We start from the raw sequence: 25,826 nt of genomic DNA on the forward strand, positions 1-25,826 counted from the left end.
CACAGTAGCTTTGTGTATAAAATAAGTGAATGAAGTATTATTTTCTTAAAATTCTTAAATTTTTTTTTACTAAGCCCAATCTTTTAAATGGTGTGTACACCATTTAACATATAAAATGGGATATTACTACATTATAATAAGTATTACAATATTATTTTGTGTTTCAGTGCAAAAGTAATGTAAAAATGTCACACAAGCATTTTTAAATGGGTCAATAAAAAATTTCTAAATAAACTAAAACACTGAAAGGAATCAGATTTTAAACAGTGTTCAGTTTAGGTATTTAAAAATTTAGCCAATATTAATTTTCTCAGTTCGCTTGGCAGCAAATCTGGATTTTAAAAAGAAGCTTGTTGCTGAGATGCAACACTGTTTTTGTGAACAGTCTCTCTATTGAAGAATGTATTAAGTTAGCCTTACATATGCATTGTAAAAAAATTACTTAAGCAAAATTATTTTAGCATGTTTTAAGAAAATATTTAAATTTATCTAGGAATTTCTTTGGAACTGTCAAATTTTCTAGCAATTTATGACTAAAACTGTTTTCATTGTTGCACTCCTTGTGTAAAAATACATGACACACACAAATATTACATACTATATAAATGTATATAGTATTCCCTTCCTTAGTATTTAGGCAGCATTTGGAACCCCCTTCACAATGGGAGTGTGCCTTAAAAGGCTGTTCATGCTGGGTTTATAAAACAGAGCTTTTGTATCCTGCTACTCACTGCAGCTGGAGAGGTTCTGTAGCCTTTTGGGCAAACTCATCATTCTGGAATAACAACATCAGAGCAAAGACACACTGAGAACAGTCTCTCTCTCTGCGAGCAGTCGCTGTAGTGTGTCAAAAGCAACGGGTTTGTGGCTAACTGGGTTCTACCCGGTTCCGTGGTAAATGATGCATGCGCCCCTACAATATCTGTCTGTGTATGTGTCTGAGTGTATGTGTGTGTGTTGGTGTTTGTCTGGAGGCAAGATCCAAGAAAAAGTAAACCAAAGGGAGGGTGAAGACTCTGAGGAGATCTGGCTTGCGTTCAGAAAAAGTTGCAATTCAAACAGAATACCGAATGTTGGCATTCTAGTTATTGGAACATCCAACAATGCAGTGTTAAATAAAGCATGCACTTCCACAGCGGAAACGACAGATGACATACACCCCGTCAGCTGTATACAGGACATCCTAATGAATAAATAGCATACCTAATGCCACTCTGGCTGCTGAGGCATCATAGTTGATCCAGAAGGAGACCCAGGACAGGATGGTGATCAGGATTGAGGGCATGTAGGTCTGCAGGATGAAGTAGCCGATGTTTCTTTTTAGCTTGAAGCTCAAAGACAGTCGCGGATAGGCACCTGTTAAAGAGATAAGAAAGATAGTTAAAGAATATGAAAGAGAAAGAGAAGCAAAGACTGCAAGGAAAAGAAGTAAACAGGGAGACACGAGAGAGGAAAAAGACGAGTATTTGAGGCTTTGGAAAAATTCTTTACATTTTGCATCAGTAGCACTGGCAGCATGGGTAGCTTTTGTTGCTATGGCAACTGGCAAGCATGGACCAAAAAAAAAAAATCTGTGATTTGTTGTAGTTTAGCCTTGAGCACAAACACCACAGTGTGAAAGGAGACAAGAAAAGCGAATAAAAAAGTAAGTAAACATTAAATGTTAAAGCCCCCTATGAAATCAAAACTAGCCTTTTATTGCTTGTAGTCCATGTCTATTAGTTTTCAAACCATTTATTCGATAGAACACTTAAGAGTTTAAAAAAACTATACAAATTTAAAATGCACAGGAATTTGGACCAAAAACTTACTCAATGAGCACTACAGAGATTTTTCAATCAAATTCTACTACTGCAGATTACTATCCTCTCCAAACTTCCTCTTTGAAATAGAAATGTCAACACTGAAATTCAGAAATTCACTTTTCTATTTAAGAGAAATATTTAGCCCATGTAATTCATCCTAATTTTCAGTTTATTTTTATGAGGGCAAATTTATTGTCACTAGATTTCTAATGTACTGTCATTTTATGTCAAACACTTTTTTATTACATTTTTATTCATGCTTCGAATAGTGAAATGGTGAATCCTATGATAATGATTAGCCTAATTTGCATTTTTATTTTTATGAGGGTAAATTAATTCTAAGTACATGTCTAATGTACTGTCATATTATGTCAAACACTTTTATGTATCAATTTGATTCATTCTTCGAACAGTGAAATGTCAGATCAATTCATAGAAACACAAACTAACTGTTACTCAAAAAAAAAAGAAAAAAGAAATTACAATCAACAACAACATCAACAACAACAGAAAACTCCTTGCTCAAATTTTGAGTACTTTTGTTGCATAAGGTGACATTTTTGGCCCAGGACCCAAGACAGACTTGGAAATTGCGCTTGTCAAGAGATTTCTGGGACAGTTCACCCATAAATTCTGTCATTAATTACTCACCCTCATGTCATATAAAACCCTCATATAAAAGCTTGCAGAAAGCTGCTTTGTTTGAAAGTGACTTCTGTGTGAACTGTGATTAGAAATGTTGCTACAGTGTTGACACTATTGACAAAAGCCAATAGAAATTTCACTAATGTCACCTTTAGGGTTAGGGGTTTACGGGGTTAAAGGTAATTTTTTTAACCCTGTTCAACTCATTAATCCAAAGAACATTAATGAATATAAACACTTTATGCCTTATAATACCAATAGGATGCAAAAGTACACAAGCGATCTGACACTGAACCATGCAGCTCATGTGATGAGAAATCTCTGCTTAGTTATTAATGGAGGTGAAAAAAACAACAACTAACAAGCATTCAGCCTAGATATACATACACACCCAAACATGCACACAACCTATGAACAAAATCACACATCCTACACACATAACACAACCTACAGATACACATTATGTAACCTGTACACACATCACAGTCTATAAAAACATTCTGCGTAACTTACGTGATGAACTTAAATACCTACACATACTTAGACTAATTACTTATGCCTCACAAAAACCTTTCCATACTAACCACATAAAATACATACAGACACACATCTACATAACTCTCCTCTCATCTTCTATTGGTCAGATAAACAGATAGCCCCGCCCCTAAACTCACAGCACTGGTTGAGTTAATGTTGCTGTGTTGGGCTGGTCAAGGGGTCAAGGTTTGGCTGGCTAGTCTGGGCCAGTTAGCATCTGCTGGTAGGTGATGATGAAGCTTCTACAAACAATTTGGATCCAAGTATAGATGTCCAATCTATACTGACAGCCATTAAAAACAGCAATGAATTCTGACTAAAAAAATTTCCTCTTCTAGAAAAACCTTATCATGGCATCAGCAGTACAGTCAAGTCCTCCTCAATAAAAACCTCACTATTCCCATAATCCTGTTCACTATGTGCAAAAGTTAGCCAGTATCTTTCTAAGTGCTATTAATTCAGAATGGGGAATAATCATTACATCGCTGCCTCTATGAATGCCTTAGTTTTAGAAGAGAATAATTTATGCAGTGGGTCTTCTACCTCATGAATATGTGATGATTTGTATCAAGTGGCTGTTTTTGCTCTTCCCTGACTCCATCTCTCACTTTCTCCCTCCTTCCATCTCTGCTCTTCTCTTTAGAAGCTTGAGGAAATAGATTGGTAATTGCTCCTCCATTATTACAGGCCTGTTCTACCATGAGGAAGAAAGATATCTGAGGCACAGGCCCCAATTAGGCAGCTTTTCAAATAAATGGTACAAGAGGGTGAGGCCAGAAAACACGATGACCAGAAAAATGTTAGCAAAAAAAGGTAGAAATCTGTAGAAATGAGCACATTTCTGCATTGTAAATACATTTTCTGCATTTGCAAACACTGCAGCTCTATCAAAGCTTTTAAATGCTACAATGTCAGTCATGTCAGACCCAAGCTATTTACTTTGGCTACGTCCACATGAAGCCAGAGCTTTCTCTATCCACCCCCCCGCCCCAACCTTCTCAAGAAATATCAGTTTCCACACAAAACCCCCAAACCGACACAAAACGATGTAGTATACATGCCAGACCAGTATGTGGCGCTGTAATTCTGCCACAGAGATACACTAAAAACAGAGAAGAAAAGTTGGACTATGCGCATAAACACCTATACGGTAAGAAATTTATGCGGATACAGCTTAATGTGTCTGTCTGGAGAGGGCCTTTATCACAGGCGTTACATGACTAGCAAATTACACTCTCAACACATTTTACTATTTTAGTATTTAATCAATTTTATTGTTATTGCCTCTGTAACAAGAACTGTAACAAATGATTTGGGAACCCCTTCATTGACTTTCCTGATGCAAACTATTGTGCTAAATCCTGCCTTGCACAAGTAATAAAATAAGTTCTAGAAAACAAGACTGTTTTAGGACTAAAATTCCTGTAGGGTTTCACTGAGTTAATTTTTTTTTGGACCCAGGATACGTTGTAGACATTTTATCTAATATTTTAAGCAAAAGCAAATCAACTTCATGTATTTAATATAAAAGTACAGCTTTGTGATGCTTAAAGCCCCGTTCAAACCAAGAACGATCACAATAAAGATAACTATAAAGATAACAATATTAGCGTCCACACCAGTGGACAATATCGTTGTTTATTCACGTGCGTCTGCCGCTTTAAATTCTCGAGCTCTTTATAGCAGGATGGATTCTGATTGGCTGTCAATATTTGTATCATTCATCAGCCGGAAAAAATCTTTCTGAAAATTATTACAAAGATATCGTTTCTAGGTGCCTTTATCGTTATAGTTGTAGTGTGGACTCTGCTATTCTTTAATATTTTAATTTAATCTTTTAATCTTTTAATATTTAATTAATAAAGATTTTTAGCACTATATTTTTATTGTTATCTTTTTTTGTATTTTTATAGTTATCGTGCTTGGTGTGAACGGGCCTTAAGGTTACAAATATTAATCATCTGTAACGTCATATGTTTCATTCGGAATAAAGAGGCATGATATATATTATATTATATTATATTATATTATATTATCATACTATTCCACACTTTATTTTAAGGTCCAATTATCATTACTGACAAACCATTAACTACGACATTTGCATCAATAAACTAATTTGCTGCGTATTAATACTTAGTAAGGTAGTTGTTAAGTTTAGATATTGGGTAGGATTATGGATGTAGAATATGGTCATACACATTATGTTCTTTATAAATACTAATAAACAGCCAATATGTTAATAATAAGCATGCTAGTGTCAGGTATTGGTAAGGGAGGAACTCAGGTGCAGACAGGGATTCTCAAACAAGGGGTTTATTTACAAAAAGGGGAAAATAAAAACCCACGAGGGGGAAAACAGGACTAGGGCAGATACAACAAATACTAAACAGGACTGATCAGACAAGGTAAACAAAGACTCAAAACTAGAGAACACTAACTACAAATAACACTCACGGTTATACAGGGACTTCAGAGGTACAATCACAAGTGTAGAACACATAAGTAGTACACAATGAACCGACGCAAGACAGAGCACACTAGGAGATCTAAATAGGGGGAACAATCAAGACACGACAGGTGGCACAGATGGGACAATCAAGACACGACTAGGATAACAAGGGGGCGGGGCAAGGGAACGAGACAACACAAGCACATGGCCCAAAGGCAAGGCCATGTGCTTGTACACAAAACAAGGGTCTGTCATGATCCTGCCTCAAGACTAGGAAAAATCAAGGACACGAGGGCAGGATCATGACAGCTAGTTAATAGTGAGAATTGGTTCCTATAATAAAGTATGTTATATTATATTATAATATAATTTAAATAAATGAGGCCAAATGAAGGAGTGAAACAAATTGCTTGCTTATAATTTTAACCTGTCTTGCTATTTTACCTGTGGAAAAGACAACATTTCTGGATACAAGTTTGTAGTCCACGATGGAGAACTGTGGGAGCTCGATACGCGACACACCAGTCACTGCATTTTCTCCTCCCTTCCAGTAAAACTCGATGTCATCTGTTGTGTATCCATCTATAGGACAAACAGAAATCAAATTAATCAAAGAGTAAACATCACATTACTGGGTAAAAGTACATTATCAGATCACAAACCATGTTTTAGAGGGAGATTTACTGAGCTCAGACAGTGCTTCATACATTAGAATGTAACTTTTCCCTTCTTTTCAATTAAATAAATGTGGTTCCTTGAAATAGCATTTCTTTTCCATAATTAGTGTGTGTAACATATGCTGAAAAGTAAAAAAAAGTCAGAACAAGTGCATTGTTAGCATAATCATGCATATGAGCATCTGTTTTGCACAAGCGTGGGGAGCTGTTAGGGGTCAGATTTCCCACTGTGACACAGACAGCTTTATTTCATACCGGCATTGCCATGTTTGTAAACCATAATGAGCTAGGTGTGCATATCAAGCACGTTTAATACAATTAAAGTTGGGTTATTTAGGGGAATGATTACCATATTCTGTAAGTAAATTTACCCACTAGAAAATATTTACACTACTAAACTCTACAACTAGCGGTTAAAGCAGTGATGTAATTTACAGTGACAGTCCACAGCGAGTTGATTGTTTAAACACAGTTTATAAGCATAAACAAAACATGCTGATTCTGTCAACAAAGTTTTACTACACGGTGCCATGCAAGACTTCAATATACTCATGGAGAAAAGTTAGTTTTGGGGGTATTTGGAGTTGAAAACATTACTATATAGCTTTTTTGATGTAGCCAAATCAATAAAATTTCTTATTTTTTACGCATTCAGTTAGCCTGCTAACTGATTAGCAAGCTAAGCTAAATTCCATTATGCATTCAATTCAAAACAATCAGCCTGCCAAGATGACATATCCAGCAATAGGTACCTCATAATGACTATAAATATAGTTTAAATGTAAGTAGCATTACCATTGAAATGTTTTGGTTCAGTAAATTTTTTTTTCTTGGAATTAAATTGCATTAAATTAATCAAAAGTGACAGTAAAGTAATTTAAAAATATTGCGAAGTACTAGTGTTTTCAACATTAATGATAATAACTAATGTTTCTTGAGAAGCACATCAGCATGTCAGAATGATTTCTGAAGGATCATGTGACACTGAATACTGGAATAATGGCTACTGGATTTCAGCTTTACCTTCACAGGAATAAATTTGATTTCAAAATATTTTAAAATAGAAAACATTTTAAATTGTAAAAATATTTCACAATATTACTGTTTTGACTGTATTTTTGTAGCTTGGTGAGCAAAGAGACTTCTTTTGTAAACATTTTTTATTTTATCTTTATCTTACTGACCCCAAACAGTAATGTATATGCTGGTAATATCATATTGTCTGTTAAATAATAAAATGTAATTGTCAAAGCATAATAAATAATTATTAGCATTTTAAGCAGCATTTCAGAAAGATAGCAGATTCTATTCAGTAATACTGCACATTTTATTTTTGCTGCTTTACCAGTAAGAAAAGCACCAAACTAGCACTGACCAGTATAAACCAGCTTGAAACAGCATGGAAACATATGCTGGTCTTTGCAGCAGGGTGAGGGAGAGAACACTTACAACTCTCTATCTCCAGAGTGCAGTTCTGCTCATCTAATGGATACCTTCTCAGATCCATCATGCAAGCGGCAGTGGTGGTGATTCTAGAAACACAGAAACACACACACAGGTCAGTCACAGAAAAATCAAAGGCACAATTCTTGCATACAGCAGGTACTGCACTTGATAAACAACAATGCAAAACTTTTGTGTCTCATTGTAAACAAGATGAGCAAGATGGAGAATATTAAAATATTGCTCCCCCTGCCCTTCAAAAGGCTTTTGAACCAAATATAGCACAGAGCATGCATATTGATGTGGACATGAACAAATAGCACAGATTTGAATATATGAAAATGCAGTTTTTACCCTCAAAAGAGTGGCTACTGAGTAGTAGTATTGCAAGCGGCCAAACAAGTTCAAGGAAAGCCCACATCTCATTTCATCCCATTCATCATGTCATTTTTCTACAAGTGTGAGCTTAGTCTAAAATGTGATGACAAATGTTCTTCGTGAGTCATTATCAATGAACATTTAAAGTATGGTTTAGTTTCTCATCCAGGTAACGATACCATCCAGGTATCGATTTCTCTTCCTGGTTGAAGTAAGCTTATCGTAAGAGGAAGATCATGTTCAATCCTTCTAATCTTATCTGGATGAATGCAGGGCTGTGGTCAGACTCAGGGGTACAACCAAGTGTGGCTCACTAAAGTTCACTATGGCAGGAGTTTTCAAACAAAGGGGTATTAGTAGGTTATATTGGTTTCAAATTTCTTGCATTAATTTTTTTTGTCTCAGGCTCTGTAATGTTAAACATCATTGCTTAAATGTGGTCACTTTGACTGTTTGTTCCATTAATTTTTGTAGATAGAATCCAGCCATTTCAATAGGAATCCACGTAATTTGGGAATTTTGCATAGAGGTGAAAGATTTACCTACATAGATTTCGCAACTTTGCTTTTCTCATAACGCTGTATTGACCAGTCAAGTCACCTTTGTTTATATTGTACTTTTTACAATACAGAGTGTGTCAAAGCAGTTTATTAATAATGCAAATTTCTCAGTTGATGTCATCATTGAGTTCAGTTCTCTTCCAATAGCGTTAGTGCAATCAAGCCGACAATTTAGTGTTTCCAACTAAGCAATCTAAAGGCGACAGTGGCAAGGAACCAAAACCCCATTGGTGACAGAAATTGAGAAAAAAAATCCTGGAGAGAAACCAGACTCAGTCAATATCAATGGACCTGATTTTGTAGTGTGACCGCACATTAAACTGTGGTTTATGCATCGCTGTACTACTGATAATAGACAATGTCCCTTTTTACCTAGTGAAATTTCAGAGTTTCATTTATTTGATTGTGCCTTTACACATAAAAATCTGGACAGATCATTTAAGAAATAAAATATCCCTATCGTGCATTCAAATAAATTGTTAACTTTTTACCTCCAGTTATATATTCAAGTAATAACATACTAAAGCAGTCTTTTATTTATTGTTTTTGTCTTTGTCTTTGTATTACACGCTCAAACCATATAACACTGATTTGAAGTGGGTTGTACTGTGGTCCTTCCTTCCTAGAGTGGGTAAATTAAAGAGGAAACTCTGTGTCTTCATTCCATCTTCAGAGCTGCTTTCATGAGCGCACACTCACACGCCTTAACATAAATATGCACGCTCTTCTTTCTTTAATGGTGTCCAGCTCAGGCAAACAAATAAAGGCCCTCTATCCTCACTATCGCTTAGTCAAACTACAGTGTGTGTTATATGACCAGAGGAACTCTCTAGATGAACTGTAAAATAACATTCGATGGATTACTGATGTTCCATTCGAGCAAAAGGAGATAAATAATAAAAAGACAGAAATGGTTCAATAAACTTTATAAGCAGGACCCATACATTAGCATATGGTCGCATTAGTCCACAGGATCTCATTTGGAACAAAACGAAAGGCTAAATTAGGCTACAGTAACTGGCTCATAGAGCACTCCAGCTGGTACAGAGTATGAAGGCATAACCATAGTCTTCCACGTGGGAATGAGAAAAGCAGCTCATTTAGGATCAGAGTCTGATAACATTAAAGGAGTTTAACAAGATAAAGGCACACATTAACAATTATGCAATTTAGTAGGCGAGTGCACTGACCAAAATAGGGAACGCTCTCACAATGTGCATCCACTGAAGCTGCGTACTATCAGACTCCTCCCACAGTTGAAATGTCAAATACAAACAAATTGTGTGAAAGGCAGATAAAAATAGAATCTCCATTGTAAGGAAAAATATACATGAATTTACCATTTATTAAACTGTTATTACATAATAATACATTATTAATTTATCACATAAAAAATAAAAGTTTATATTTAAAGTATTTTCTTGTAATTTAAGATGTTTGTATGTTTATTTGCCATAGTACTGTAGTGTTTTGATCACTAATCTATTACATCAAAAAACAGGTAAAAATTTAATAAAAAATGAAACAGTTAAAAATGACAATGTAAATCAAGCAATACTGGTTGATGGCTCTAGATATGGGATCAGTTCTCACCTTAATCCATAAAGAACTGTGCCATCCGGGTGCAGACGGATCATGCGGTTTTTCACTGTGACACCATGGACAAAAGACTTCTTGTCATTTAGGAAATAGGTGTCAGGAACCCAAAGCTGGTCGGCTACCCGGTTGTCAAGAGTGAGATTGAGAGGGATCCCAGAATATGCGAGCCGCTTGTCCCTCCAGTACTGCTGGAAATACATGGTCAGTGTGTAGTCCTGTAGAAAAGAAAAATATTAGTCATTAGGCTGGGAGTTAATATGTCAGGTAAAACAACAACAACAAAAAACATCTACAGTATTTAGCCGTAATACTTACATTATACATTTTCATTATTTTTAAAGAGAAAACATTTATTTAATAAATATATATATATATATATATATAAAAATTAACCAATATTTGTGGTTTTTGTATTTTTATGCTTGCACATATTAATCCATCTCATTTTATTTTATTTTATTTATCCACCCTAGTGAAAAATAAATATACTACAATGTATTTGAAATATATCTATTTCATGCTTAATATACTATAAATACATTTACATATTTATGTACAATACCTAATAAAATTACCCTGCAATTGTACTTTTGGTATACTAAACTAAAACACTTAAAGTCTGCAAAATTGGAGCAACTAATTTTGTACTTGATGCACTTTAATTGTGTGTAGTGTAGTGCTACAGTCTGACTAAAGATACACTGAAGTATATTTGGTTGTGCTAAAGTGGAACAAGTATACTTCGAGCACACTTTAAATATCTTGAATTTAAAGAGGGATATTATACAAATATCATACAATTCTCATCAGTAGTGACTACAGATTTTAGGCTCAATATTAAGAAATGTGCATTGTGCATAAGTAATAGTCCAAATAAAGTTTAATAAAAAAAATTATATCAGTAAGTATTAAGCGATATGTTAGTAAATATGCTATTTGAACCATACTTAGCATGAAATAAATGCATTTTAAATTACTTTTTTACTATGGCATTTTATTTATTTATTCAAATGTCAAATATTTGTGTTTACATATTTATTTAGATTTGTGCACTCTCTCTTCATGCATGTGGCACTGGGTAAAGCAAAAACTAAAAATAAAAAAAAAATAAATGTGGACACATGTGATCCACTTAGGACCGTGTGACCATAAATGACAAGAAAACTTCCTCAAAGTGACCATCACATGTGCCCTTAGCTAACAGCCTTGTAAAAGGGCCTTTTGTGAGTATTCAGCTGTTCACTTTTGTTCTGGAAAAACCCTTCAGGTTGTGTCCCCTTCTTGTAGTGTCCTCGAAAGGACTTCAAAAATGCCGCTCAGACTCACCCTAGATTTCCTATCAGACCTCACACACGCTCTGTTTTCCCTAAAGGGTCAAAATTGTCAAGGTCAGAAACAGAAATCTAAAGACTGTGGCCTTCAGCAAATTTATTTTCCGTTGTCTGAGTGATATTTATAGAAGCGTCAAAGTTGGATTGCAAACAAGCTGCCTTCTGCCTACATTTTTCAAGCCTGTCTGCCACGAAGATGCTGTGTGGCCATCTCCACGAGGCAGTCTGAACTTTAGATTTCCATTACACCGCCAGAGTCTCAGTGGTCCACTCGACATCAGCTCGTAGAGATATAGTATATGACCTCAGCGATTCACAGTAAAGAAATTCAATCAAACCAAAGCATTGCTATGATAGGCCTTATATTTGGGCCATCACTGAGACTCAATGGATTTTAAAAGGGCTGAAATCTCGAAATTTATGGATCTTATTTTCCCCTGGGCCAGAGCTGAACCTGGTTGAAATCCAGATATGTCTGCTGATCTGCTATATTTGGTACTCATGGGTAAAATGAAGACCTGACATGCTGTCCCCTACAATGTCCACAACCTGTTGATGTAATAAGAAGTAATTCACTTACAAACATATGTTAGAACGGGCTTAGGCCCCCGAGGCTGACTTCAGAGTGTGCCAGGAGATCTGTGAAAGCAGAGGCTGTGCAAGAGAGCGTGTAAGTGGAGTTCATTAGCTAACGAGATGAGGGGGATGACATGACAGGGACATCTACTTTATGATTACTAATGCCTGTGATTCCCCCTCTCTCAGGCTTCTATTCTTTGCACCACTGTCCTTCCTCCTGCTTCTTATTGTCCTCCCTTGTCCCCCCTTTACTTTCTGTACGGCTTTTGTTTTATAAATGACACTGATGGATGCAACCCTTTCTCACAATACATTATACCCTACACATTAAAAGTGTAGATACTAATTAGAATTAAAAATGCTTGATATGCCAGACAGTGTTTGGTAGAGTTAACACAATCCATAGCCAACTTTTAAAGGGATAGTTCGCCCAGAGATTAACATTCTGTTATCATTTACTCAACCTCATGTTGTTCCAAACCTGTATGACTTTTCTTCTTTTGAAACACTTTTGTTTCTGTTTTATAAGATATTCATCAATACAAATATTTACCAAAATCTCTTTTTAAGTGTGTTCTAGAGAAGAAAGAAAGTGTGGAACAGTGTAACTAAATCATGAAATAATAATAATTTTGGGTGAAAAAAAGTAATGCAAGATGCAGAATTAATACTTTTATTCAGAAAGGGTGCATTTAAAATTACTGTTCTTTTGAACTTTCTATTCATCAAAAAATCCTGAAAAAAAAAAAATTATTTTCACAAAAAAAATAAAAATAAATCATAATTGTTTTCAACACGGACACGTTTATTGAGCTTCAAATCAACATTTTAGAATAATTTCTATTATAATAATTTTTTTATCATCATGTTGAATAAACACTTTTCACACACTTAAAACTATTCAAAAAAATGGATTCAAATAAATTAATAAACAAACAACTTTTGCCAAATAGCCTGTGTAACTAGGCAGAATATATTTGCTAATTATTCTATAAAGTAGCTGGTAGCTTTTTCACAACTATACAAATATACATACTAAATCTTTATGCTAAGGATCTCCAAATCTCAAATACCTGTGGGTGGGGCCAACTGTGTTTTTCTGAGGACATAAATCATGTGCAACTATTTTCCATACAATATCATTATCAACATCTCTGCACAGAGACATTTCCATCACAGCCACAATGTGTTATTATGAATTAATATACAAAATTGTGTACTGTCACACTCCATCAATCAAACACTAACTACAGCACACAGTCATCAATTAACTATTTACTGCACTAATAGATGCTTGGTTTCACAAGACAGATTTTCCAAAAATAAAGCAAACAATAAACATTTGACCTTTACTGTGTTCATATCTGCTTTTTAAGCGCAGTTTTAAGACTGAGCAAAAAGAATCCTCTGAATGCCTGTCTGGTCCTCAGGCTACAAACTAGTGGCTACACTCTGAAGTATGTAGAGATCTAATACACCAGGATCCACCATGTACAGTATGTATAGGAAACTACTGTTCTGTACAAAGGCTAATTCATTCACATGGGACTAGGCTAATGTATCAGCATTCAGGAATGTACTAGATGACTAAATGCTAAGTGTGACTGTTAGTCATGTATCTCATTCTCTTCATCTGTGCCTTTCTGTCTCTTTGCCTCCCATATTTTAGCATGTTCTGCAGCAAGGTCTTGAGGTCTTGAGGCTCTTGTTATGGTGAGTTCTCTGGGTCTTCAGAGTGTGAGCGCAGTGATTCAGAACTATTACCCAACCTGATCCAGACAAACCAGCGAAGCCAGAAGTGCTCTGAAAACTGTGAAAACCAGTGTCACTTTCATGTCTGTTAAATAATGGAGTAAACAGATGCCGTTGTGCCAGCTGAGCGATCTGATACTTTTGATAATCTGGGGAACTGTGCTGCAGTGGTCACAGAAAATATAAGCAAAGGCATCAATTATTCATTACTAGTCAAAATATTATAGTAGTATATTCAAGCTGCAAGAAGAAAACACTTAAAAACAGAGGCAAAAATCTTAGGATGCGGCTTGCTACATCTGAGGGTATGACTCCTCAGTAAATCATTGTTGTTGTTCTCCACTGAGAGGTTCAAGAGAGGGATTCCCTACGATAAAATGACACCATGTTCTGACATATACACCAATTTCCCTGTCCCACAGATAAAATAACAGATGAAAGGCAAGAGAAACAAAGAGAGAGTGATTATTTCAAATCTGAAAGTGACAATCTATTAATGTAGGGATTGATATCAAACACATGGGAGCTTACAATAGAACTGTGGCATGGATTTACTCCTGCTACTTACAGATTGGTTACAGTTTACACAAGATTTATGAGAACCAGGCTTTAAAAAAAAAAAAAATTATTATAAATTAAGTGTATTTTTTATTTTACACTACTATTGCTACTATACAATTTGGAGGAAGTCATGGCATAGAAATGACACTTTTTTTCTCATATTTAAACCTACATAATACTGAATTTGAAAACATTTGAGGAGAAGGGGTAATCATATACAAGGAAAGAAAAATTCTGTCAATAAATGAGTCACCTTAAGGGTGAGGTGATACTGTCATCAGTTGGGTGAGGAGTGTGTGCTCTCATACAAAGACAAGCTTTCAGCATGCCAGTCAGAAAGCATTTACATCAACTTACCACCGCCACGTCTACTGGGAATACCAGAATAACAGCAGTGAGAGAGATTCCTCAGTGCAGTGTATATGTCAGAGAGAAAATTATCCATTTTAAAAGGTACTGAATTTGTGAGATAGACAGTAATAACAATAAATATATAAATATACACATACTACCAGTCAAAAGTTTTTGAACAGTAAGACTTTTAATGTTTTAAAGAAGTCTCGTCTGCTTACCAAGCCTGCATTTATCTGATCCAGGATACAGTAAAAGCAGTAATATTGTGAAATATTTTTACTATTTAAAATAAAAGCTTACTATTTGAATATATTTTCAAATGTGATTTATTCCTGTGATATAAGCTACATTTTTAGCATCATTATTCCAGTTTTCAATCTCTTTAGAAATCATTCTAATATGCTGATTTGCTGTTCAAAAAACAGTTATTATTATTATTATTATTATTATTATTATTATTATATTATTATTATTATTATTATTATTATTATCAATATTTAAACAGTTGAGCACTTTTTTCAGGATTCTTTGATGAATAGAAAGATCTGCATTTATCTTAAATTATAAAAAGCTTTTGTAACATTATCTAAAAAGAAATTATACTTTTATTTAGCAAGGATGCTTTAAATTGATCAAAAGTGATGATAAAAGACATTTATAATTCAACAAAATATTCCTATTTCAGATAAATGTTGTTCTTCTGAACTTTCTATTCATCAAATAAACCTGTAAAAATTATACTCAGTTGTTCTCAACATATTAAAAATAAATTCTTTTGAGCAGCGAATCAGAATATTAGAATGATTTCTGAAGGATCATGGGACTGGAGTAATGATTCAAAAAATTCAGCTTTGAAATCACAGGAATAAATTACATTTTAAAATATATTAAAAAATAGAAAAGTTATTGAACTTTTTACAGAAAAACATTTCAAAATTCTACTGTTTTGATGTACTTTACAGGAGCACTCAAGACTCAAGTCATTTTTGATGTTGTGCTAGTGTGTTTTTAAGGATTTTCTGATCACTTCTGTATTTTCTATGATATATTGATCTTTGCTGCCACTGAATCTAGATCTGTCAGAAAGAGGTGCATTCACGAGAGAACTAGTGTGCTATAATAATAATAATTCAGATTATTATCAGACTCTGTTGATCTTCTCTTTGATTCCTTTAACTCAAAAGTTAAGAATGTTACTGATGATATTGTTCCTGTAAAAGTAAGAAGACAAAAATCACCTTGGAGAAAATGTGCAGTAGAGAGTATGAAAAGACATTAAATTTAAATTAATTTAATTTAAAAGACAATGCAGAAAAGCTGAGCAGATGTGACGGATAACAAAACTTGAAATTCACTATAGCATCAATAAACGCAATTTATTCAATGTGGAACTAGCAACAGATGGACAGACCTTCTTCTCAAACCTTATGAACAGTAACTTAAATACTCACTCTCTTTGCTACTGTTGAGAGACTGACAACCCCCCCAAGTCAGATTTCCAGTGAAATGCTCTCCGACAGCAAATGCAAAGAGTTTGCTTCCTTCTTTTCTGAGAAGATCAATAATATCAGAAAGGCGATTGGCACATCTTCAAGTTATGCAGAGGTCAGACAGAATCGACTGCAATTTAAAAAAGAAGTTACTATGTCTGTTTTTGAAGCAATTGATAGCAATATTTTGGAAGAAATAGTACAGCACCTTGTTTCCAGTCAAGACTTGGAGAAACTTGTTCATGCCTTTATCACCAGCCCACATAGCAATTGTTTTCTGGCCCAGCTCCGGGCCACGCAATCACTTTTCCTCAGCCCAAAAGCCACAAAGAATGATAGCCCTACAGTGGCCCAGAACTGGATTAAAGACAAGGGCCACACATGGGCCATATCCGGCCTGAATCTTAGCCAGTTAATCACCCTAATGCTGAACTGGGCCAAAACAGGTTTTATTACTGGTTCCAATTCTCAGCCTTAAAGGGGGGGAGGGGGGGGGGGGTGAAATGCTATTTCATGCATACTGAGTTTTTTACACTGTTAAAGTTGGATTGGATTCCCATGCTAAACATGGACAAAGTTTCAAAAATTAAGTTGTACGTTTGAAGGAGTATTTTTGTTCCCAAAATACTCCTTCCGGTTTGTCACAAGTTTCGGAAAGTTTTTTTCGAGTATGGCTCTGTGTGATGTTAGATGGAGCGGAATTTCCTTATATGGGTCCTAAGGGCACTTTTGCCGGAAGAGCGCGCGCTCCCGTATAGCGAGGCTGAGCAGCACAGACATTTCACTGATCAGAGCGATTCACTGATCAGAGCGAGAGCGTCGCGAAAAGTCACAAAAGAAGTGTGTTATTGGTTGCCAGGGCAAGACAACCCTGCACAGATTAAAAAAACAGCATTAAGGGACCAGTGGATGGAGTTTATTTTTACAGAGCATCAACGGAATTGTGCAAGTGTTTTTGTTTGTTCCCTGCATTTCCAAGATGTTTGTTCACAAGGCCCAGTTTGACGACGGATTTGCGTATCGTTTATTTCTTAAGGATGATGCAATCCCAAGGAAAAAGGGTCACGATCGTGTGTTGGAACCGCAGGCGGTGAGTAAAACTGCTTCAAATATCTCTTCCTCCTTGTTAGTGCGTCCGCCTCCCATGCCGGAAACCCGGGTTTGAGCCCCGCTCGGAGCGAGTCGTTGCTGCTGCTGCTCTCGTTCAGTTTCAGCCTCTGGATCTGATTCTGGATCATAAATAAACGGCTGAATCTGACTGTAAGCCATGGTTTGTTTTGGATGATGGGTTTTCCCTCACGGTAATGTCACAGCTTCCACATCCTCTCAACGCAAAAGCCTATTCGCGCTCGTGATTCTTTAGCTCCGCCCACACGTCACGCCTCCAGCCGGTCGTGTTTTTCCGGGAAAAATCGGTACAGACTATCTTTCTCTTATGAATATAATAAAACTAAAGACTTTTTGGAGTTATGAAGGATGCAGTACTACTCTATATGTACTCAAGATTAACAGGATATTGAGTGAAAACGAGCATTTCACCCCCCCTTTAAGTAAACCAGAATCCCCAAATCTGAGCCACGCCTGAACCTTATATAGCCCAGACCCAATACAGAATCTTAATATTTGATATTATTGCATTATGTATTACTATAATAGCTATTATTCATTTTGTTAAATGGTTTGGTAATGTACAGTACACACAAACTATGTCAATAAAGTACATTACTGTATTTTTCGGAATATAAGTCGCACCTAAGTATAAGTCGCATCAGTCCAAAAATACATCATACATTGCCGGGTTCAACCCGGGACGAGCACTGTGTGAACAAAAGCCAGATCTAATGCCGTGTCGAAGTGATGATGCACATTATCGCGCGAATCTTTTACCGGCTGTTTTGAAGGAAGATCAACGTTCGGGATGGAAAAATGTAAAGCATCACATGGATACAGTGGATTTAAATAAAAATAAAATACTTTTATGATCATTTTATTTAATGCTTGTGCATGACAGCATACTAATAAAATGATGTGCCCCATGGTAAACCAAATAAATATTACATAATAATGGTTAAATGATCTCTCTCTCTCTCTCTATAAAAATTCTAAGATTATTTGTAATGAGAATAATAATATAAAATGTAATAAAATTACAATTAAGTGCAGTTTAATGCAGTTGACTCATTTAATTTTGAAATGATATTTTTCTTTCTGTTATGATTTGCCATTTCAAAGTTTACATTTAAACAATACTACACTTCATTAAAATTTATGTGATCATTTAACCATAATCATGCAATATTTTATTTATCTTGTTTATCATGATTCACATAATATACTGTCTGATCACAAGCCTGATTTTGGCCACATGATCACTGGACTGATCTGGGCCACACTCCTCCCACCAGCAATCGACCCTCATATGGTTTGCAGTAATCCACACTGTGCCATCATTGCCACACATGGCCCAGATCTGGCTGAAGGGGTACATGCCATTGCCGACAGGAGGCCAGCAGTTCTAGCTTAAGGCCATATGTAGGCCAAGTCTATTTGCTATGTGGGAGTAGGGTGGACTACGGTAATGGTCTCCTCACTGGCCTTCCCAATAAGACCATTAGATAGCTGCAGCACATCCAGAATGCTGCTGCCAGGATTCTGACTCTTATGGACTGATTCTTGTTAGTGAATCAAAAGCATACAGTGCAAACAGTGTCGCCCAATTCATAAATGACAATAATGAGTCAGTTCCTTTTAGTGCATACAGCTTACATTTAACATGAGACCTAACCAGTGTAGTTACTGACTGTTCATATACCAAAATCGAGTTAAAGACATTTAAGTTACATGTGTCCAAATAACATTGACTTTCAATGTATGACAAATACCAGAATTTTTCTCAAATATCTTATTTTGCTCAAACATGTAATGTGATGGTGCTTAAACTATGAAAGAATTCACATTTTTGAGTGAATGCTCTCTCACTAAAATAATTGTTAAGGGAACCACCAGGGAGCTCAAATCATTAAAAAGAAACTGGAAAAAAATCCTAATGCCTCCTCCTATTACTTTTTGACTCCAGAAGCGTCGGGCTCTTGCATCCACTGCTCAGAAATTACATCTGGCACCTCAAGGTTCAGGGAAGTCGTAGAGACAGTTTCCTTTCATATGATATTGATTTTCCTCCTGACATCAATGTGCTTCCTCCCATGCAAACAACAACACTAAGGAAAGACAACCATTATAAAGTGCACAGAAAAAAACAACTACTTCCTAGTAACAGCGGATGAATTCCTAAGAGCGGAGAGAGGCTCTCGTCCCCAGAACTCTGAAACTCAACAGGCTGTAGTTAACATGGTGTTCAAAGAGGCTGATGTCACAGCGTGATCTTGCTGCTTGCCCTCTCCATTGCCTGCTAGTGCTCTGCAGGGATAAGCCCAGGGGCTTTGCAGTGCATTCTGTGTGTGTGAACGTCCTGCGTCTGTTACACTTAAAAAGACTTTCAACAGGAGCCTGAGAGTATCCAACAGGACATTTTGGGGGGATTTAAACAGTGGGATGTCCTCTTACCACACGTTTCCATTTATAATTGAAGCGGGGAACCCCTGAATGTCACCTCGTGGTCAGTGTAAACTGATTTTAGAGGGCACTTAGACCGCAATCTGCCCCATTTGCCTTCAGGTCATATGATACATACCAGTCACTGAAAGGAAATGCTTCCCAAAGCACACCTATTTATCCTAAAGTTGGAGATAATAGGCACTTACCAAAGTTCAGAGTTAACACTTCTATACACTGATATTATGCCTGATTGAACAATTACAGGCCACAAAGCCGACTATCAGGCTAAAAATAAAGGGGGCGAGAGCAAACAAAAGACTAAATATATTAATAATTCCAGTCTCCTTGACAACGCTCTCTCTCCGCAGAACGCCCACACAGGCGTTCTGAGCTCTGGGCCCATACCTTGTGCATTTCTGAGGCTTTCCGGGCATTCTTTGCTTTCTGTGCATTTTCCGTCTCTCGCTTTCACCTTAAAAGCTCTTTGACCAAACTCAACTGTCAGGTTACGGCTGCATTACATGAAAGGAAATCACCGGCAATCATCATAGCTGGACCATCATGTTTTTGAAAGCTTCTTTGTATCATGAAGATCAACAGATTCAGTTGACAGATGTTTTTTTAATGCTTGACCAGAAAGCTGCAGGTACGATTGGAACCTTTTCTGTAGGTATAATTACACTTTCAGGGCCACATGCTTAAAAAAAAAAAAAAAAAAAGGTAATTTCAAAAAGCCACCCCCACCTCCCTCTTCACCTGGGTAAGTACCACAAACATCTTCAAATCCTGACTAAAGATGATATTGGTTTCCAGGGCAACCACATATACTTGCCACACACATTGTGCCAGAGCGATCATCTGCTGTGTATCCATGCAGTACTATCACACTGAATATGTTTCATTCGTGTTTGTGCACAGATGAGAATTTCAGTCCTATGAGTCAGTAGTACTTATAAAATGTTCCCTGACTTCAGATGTTGTCAGGAAAGCATCTAATGGCCCAGACTGCCCCTCAAAGCACATGGAGAAAGAGAAAGAGAGGCATGATCTTCTTTTAATTGTATGCATAATAGTGATCTGGGGAAAACTTTTCTATGTGAATCTCACGAAACATGTCTAAGTCACATTTCACATCAAAAAACAAAGAAAAACAATTAAATAATGAATGAAGGCTTTAAGATAAAAAAAAATAATAAAAAAAATCTTTTGCAGTGGTATAAAGTCCAAAATCTTGGATTTATTTGAACTCTTTGGATGCTGGATTTATACATTCATCAAAAAACCAATGACTCCAAGGCACTTTAAATTATAATAAAAAATTAAAACGCCTTTATTCACATGGTTTTACATTGAACTGTAACGTAAAATGTTATTGTTTGCATTTGGACTTATTATTATTTTATTACTGTAGTTGAATATAGACATATTGTTTATTTATTTTTCTGTGGCAGGTTTCTTTAAAATGTCTTAAAAAAACAACAACCAACCAACCAACCAACCAAAAACAATAATCATATAAAATAATATATATAATGCGATCTAGGAAAACCCAACACATGGGTAAATTACCTTTTCAAGCCCTTTCCAAAACTGTTTTCATTTTGTTCCATAGCTTGAACATAACAAAAGTTATGACTATCTGAAGTAGGCTTATAGCTATAATTTTTCAGAATGGAATTTTAAGAAAAGCGGGTTTTAAAGTCAGAAGGGTTACACTTTCACAGATGCATTTTTAGAATTTCCTGAAAACATCCCAGCGCAACATTCGACAATTTTTCTCAGATCGCATTAAATATTTATTTTTTTATTTCTGTATTTTTCACTTAAATCAGAAATCAGCAAAAAAAAGTCAATTCCATATGGTCCTCTCACATCAAAATCTACAGACAAATTTGTTTAAAACAGTTTTCATTTGTAAACAGTGCTTCATCTCTGCATATTATTCCCCTGATTCAGACAAATTTTTCCACTGGAGAAATCAATATTATGGACTTTTATCACAAAATGTTCTTTGCTTCACATGACATTACTTACTGGCACTGGAGTCATGTGGATTACTTGCAGATTACTGATGTTTTTATCAGCTGTTTGTACTCAGAGGGCACCCATTCACCACAGAGGAGCCATTGGAGAGCAAGTGATGTAATGCTAAACTTCTTTAAATTTAAAAACAAAACTTAAAAACAACCTTATCTGCATCTCGAGGGTGAGTAAATTAAAAGCAAAATGTCATTTTGGGGTAATATATATGAATATTGGGACTGGGAACTTCTCTTGACAGTTTTTGTGAGATTCATCCTCCTAACTGAACACAGAACACCAGCAGTTTATTGATTATGTCTGAATGCTTTTGATTTCTGAGAAACATTCTGCTTGCAAACAGCACATTTTGACAGGGTAATTTAATACTGCCTGCACCGGGCCCTTCTCAGGAGAGGCTGTGTAAGCAGCACGGTCTGTTAGATGCAAATTGTATTTAATTCATTTTTATGGGATAGTGTTATATTTTTATGTATGTATTGTATTTGTGTAATTCCTTTTTTTTTTTTTTTTTTTTTTTTTTACGTGACCTTGCTAACAGACCTCTTGGAATGGGATTCTTCATGCCATAATTCCTGCACTACAGCTTAACTCTGTGAGTGAAAATATGCCTCTGTGTGTGTAATGACATTACCATCCCCTGATTTTAAAAGAGATGAGAGAGAGAGAGGCGCTGGTACAGTAAAGTGTAATGTACATAAGGCAAATCCTTTTTACTCAAGGCACTGGGTTTATGACACTGATAACATGAGAGCTTTTAGTCTTTAACAGCCCTGTCACTTCTGGTCTGAAGACAGAATACAGCTGCGTGCACTGACATCAAGAGAACAACATTAAAAAGCAGACCTTATCAGACAGTGCATAGATCACATTTCAAGCTGAAGCTATTTGGTTCATAATGTGATAAAGTTCCATTTACAGAATCCTGCAATATATATTTTTTTTTACTCAGGCATGTAAGGAGATGGAATAGGACAATAAACCTGCTTTAAAGGAATGTTCTGGGTTCAATACAAGTTCAGCTATAAAAAATAAGAAAAATTGTCCCTCTATTGGTAAAACAAGCAAACAAAGATTGTGCTCTCAGTAATGCATTTCCACTGAAATTGAAGTTAATGCACCAAAATATTAAAAAAATACTTTAAAGGGCTAGTTCACCCAAAAATGAAAAATTTGAACTCAAACCATTGCATTCTGTCAGTCTTATAATGGAAGTGAATGGGAATCATAACTAAAACATACAATAAAAAAAAAAAACTGAAAAAAAAAAACTAAAACAAAAACAAAAATCTAATTAAACCCTGCGGTTGTATAAATGTCTATAAATACTGTTCAGTTATGCACAGACCGATCGTTTTGTGTCTTTACACATCATATCGTTACGAGCCACAGGGTTTAAAGTTTTTTTTTTTTTTTAGTGTTTTAGTATAATGTTTTAGTCATTTACAATAAACAAACTCATCAACAAGAACACACAACTGTAGTTTAATTTACCTTAAACAATAACCACACCTATGATTTAGGAAACTTTTCAGCTCAAAAAACACATATTTTGATAGCTACCTGTACAAATAACAGAAATCATTAACAAGTAATGCTTCAATTAGTAATTATTATTAATAATTATTATTAAACAAAAAAAATAAAAAAATAAAAGAAGAAAAATAAAAAGAAGAAATGTTGTCTTAGCAGCTAATACTATAATATTATATGAATAATATTAAAATATCTTTTTTTTTTCTGGTAATCAATATAGAATTCTTATAGTCTTACTTGTACTGCACCAGAAACATTTGGTGTAGCTTTCAAGAACAAACTTCAGGGTATCATATGATTAGACCACAACTTCCAAAACTGTCACAGTAAAGAACGATTCTTTTAGAGCTTGAGTAAAAAACCAGTGAAGATGTTCAGAGGAAACCCAAGGAAAACAGCAAAACAAGCCTCTAGGGTAAAAATCTGGAAAGCATCTCAGTGTAACAGCCTTGTCTCAGAACTTATCTCAGACTACGCGCTTGAATGCTGTGGGGAAAGCACAGATTCTCCTGTAATGTCTATTCATGTCACTACAGAACCGCTGGGACTGTTACTTTTGTCATGTAAAGTGACGGCAAGCCATTTGAAAAAACATCCACTCCACTGATTTCCTTCTTCTTGGTTTCATTAACACATGCAGAAACTAACATTCTGATGTGTTCCATGTCCATATCTGGCACGTCAAACTAGCTAATGAGGTACCACAATTTAACGTTCAACACACACACATGCGCACACACTGCCTGCCCACCTAACACACTGCAAGAGTCAGCCTCATTGCCATGGCAGCCAGCTATTTATACACTACGCCACACAATCAGGCCTTGTCACAGTCAACAGGGGTGTAAGAAAAGCTGTGGATATGTCAGTCAATCAGGACATGTTTTCCTGTGACTCACTGGCTAATGGCAAGAGTTAACAGGTTGGACTAATCATGGTTGGATGAGGCAGTTGTGCAATTCTGTCACTATATTAGCTCTATCAATCTATTACACACATCACATTAGTTACACCTGCGCTTGATCAGTCTAAATGTCAATATTTGAGCATCATTTACTCCTTTCTGTTTTGTGAATTAGACAAGAGAAATACTACACCTGACTCCATTGAGGGGGGCAATATTTGGGTAATGTGGCCTGTTAGCCTATATTTGCAGAATATACATACTGTTCGGGAAAACTATGATACTAGGGTTGTAACGGTGGCAGATTTTTACCACCGTGGTGGTAATGGACCAACAACTAGCTGAACTTTCTACTGTCCATTGCTGCAAATTAAATTAAATTACTGGTTGATATGTCAAGTTCAAGTTCAAGTTGAGCTTTATTGTCATTCCGCTACATGTGTGGACATACAGTGGAACGAAATGTTGTGCCTCACAGGACCATGGTGCTACATAAATACAGACATACAACAATGAACTTAAACAGTATAAACCTATACACAACTAACCTACTGGCAGATTTTGACTATAAATGTACTATATATAATGTTTACCTATGCATAAGCTAAAAAATACAGACTATACGAATGCTTCACATAATACTATACCTATACACAACTAACCTACTGACAAATTTTGAATTTAAATATACTATATATAAATAATGATCTATACATAAACTAAAAAATACAAACTATACAAACTATACACATAAACCTGTACCTATACCTTTTTTTCACCTATACATAGACTGAAAAATAAAAATATATAGCCTATACGAAAGCTTCACATAATACTGTACATGTGCAAAGAGAAAACACTGTAAGTCAAGCAGCTGGCTGGGGAACAGTGCAAGATGATTTGTAGTGCATGAGGATGTAAACACACATATTCCTGAGTCTTTTGTGGGATTACGTACATAAAGCGGTGTTTGAAAAGTGTCTAGTGCCCATAGAGGAAAATTGCACAAAATAGATTTCAGGGCTGTCACAGCTTGGGGGAAAAAGCTGTTGAGCAGTCTGGCGGAGCGGGTTGTGATGTTCCGGTACCATCTTCCTGATGGTAGGAGCTGGAAGAGACTGTGGGAGCAATGGGTGGGGTCCTTCACGATACTGTTGGCTTTGCTGGAGCATTGTGTAAGGAAGATGTCCAGGATGGAGGGGAGAGGTGCACCAATGATCTTTGCAGCTGTGTTCACAATCTGCACTACAGCTCCTGTACCAGACATTGATGCAGCAGGTCAGCATGCTCTCAATGGTTCCTCTGTAGAATGTTGTGAGGATGGGAACTTGCTCTTTTCAGCCAGCTGAGAAAGTGTAGCCACTGTTGTGCCTTCTTGGAGAGTGACATGGTGTTGGTAGTCCAGGTGAGATCCTCTGTGATGTGCACACCGAGGAATTTAGTGCTGCTGACTCTCTCCACAGTCAAGCTGTCGATGGTCAGTGGTCTACTGAGTTTCTCCTGGAGTCCATCACAACCTCTTTTGTCTTCTCCACATTGAGGGACAGGTTGTTAGTGCCACTTCTTCTCTGTTGTGCACTTCATCGCTGTTGCTAATGAGGCCTACCAACATTGTGTCATCCGCAAAC

General features: G+C 36.1%; 1 protein-coding gene across 2 annotated transcripts in view; it reads right to left on the minus strand.

Annotated features, from left to right (window-relative positions):
* LOC113091483 (gamma-aminobutyric acid receptor subunit beta-3-like) overlaps positions 1-25,826 on the minus strand; it is a 69,250-nt gene that overhangs the window by 11,190 nt on the left and 32,234 nt on the right. For both annotated transcript variants that reach the window (XM_026257045.1, XM_026257046.1), the window contains 4 exons: positions 10,091-10,311; positions 7,566-7,648; positions 5,884-6,021; positions 1,204-1,356 (listed from right to left, as the gene is read on the minus strand). In XM_026257045.1, the coding sequence (XP_026112830.1) occupies positions 1,204-1,356; positions 5,884-6,021; positions 7,566-7,648; positions 10,091-10,311 (595 nt within the window). The remainder of the gene's footprint in view (positions 1-1,203; positions 1,357-5,883; positions 6,022-7,565; positions 7,649-10,090; positions 10,312-25,826) is intronic.

The sequence above is a fragment of the Carassius auratus genome, unplaced genomic scaffold (genome assembly GCF_003368295.1).
Source record: "Carassius auratus strain Wakin unplaced genomic scaffold, ASM336829v1 scaf_tig00214198, whole genome shotgun sequence".
Taxonomy (NCBI): Eukaryota; Metazoa; Chordata; class Actinopteri; order Cypriniformes; family Cyprinidae; genus Carassius; species Carassius auratus.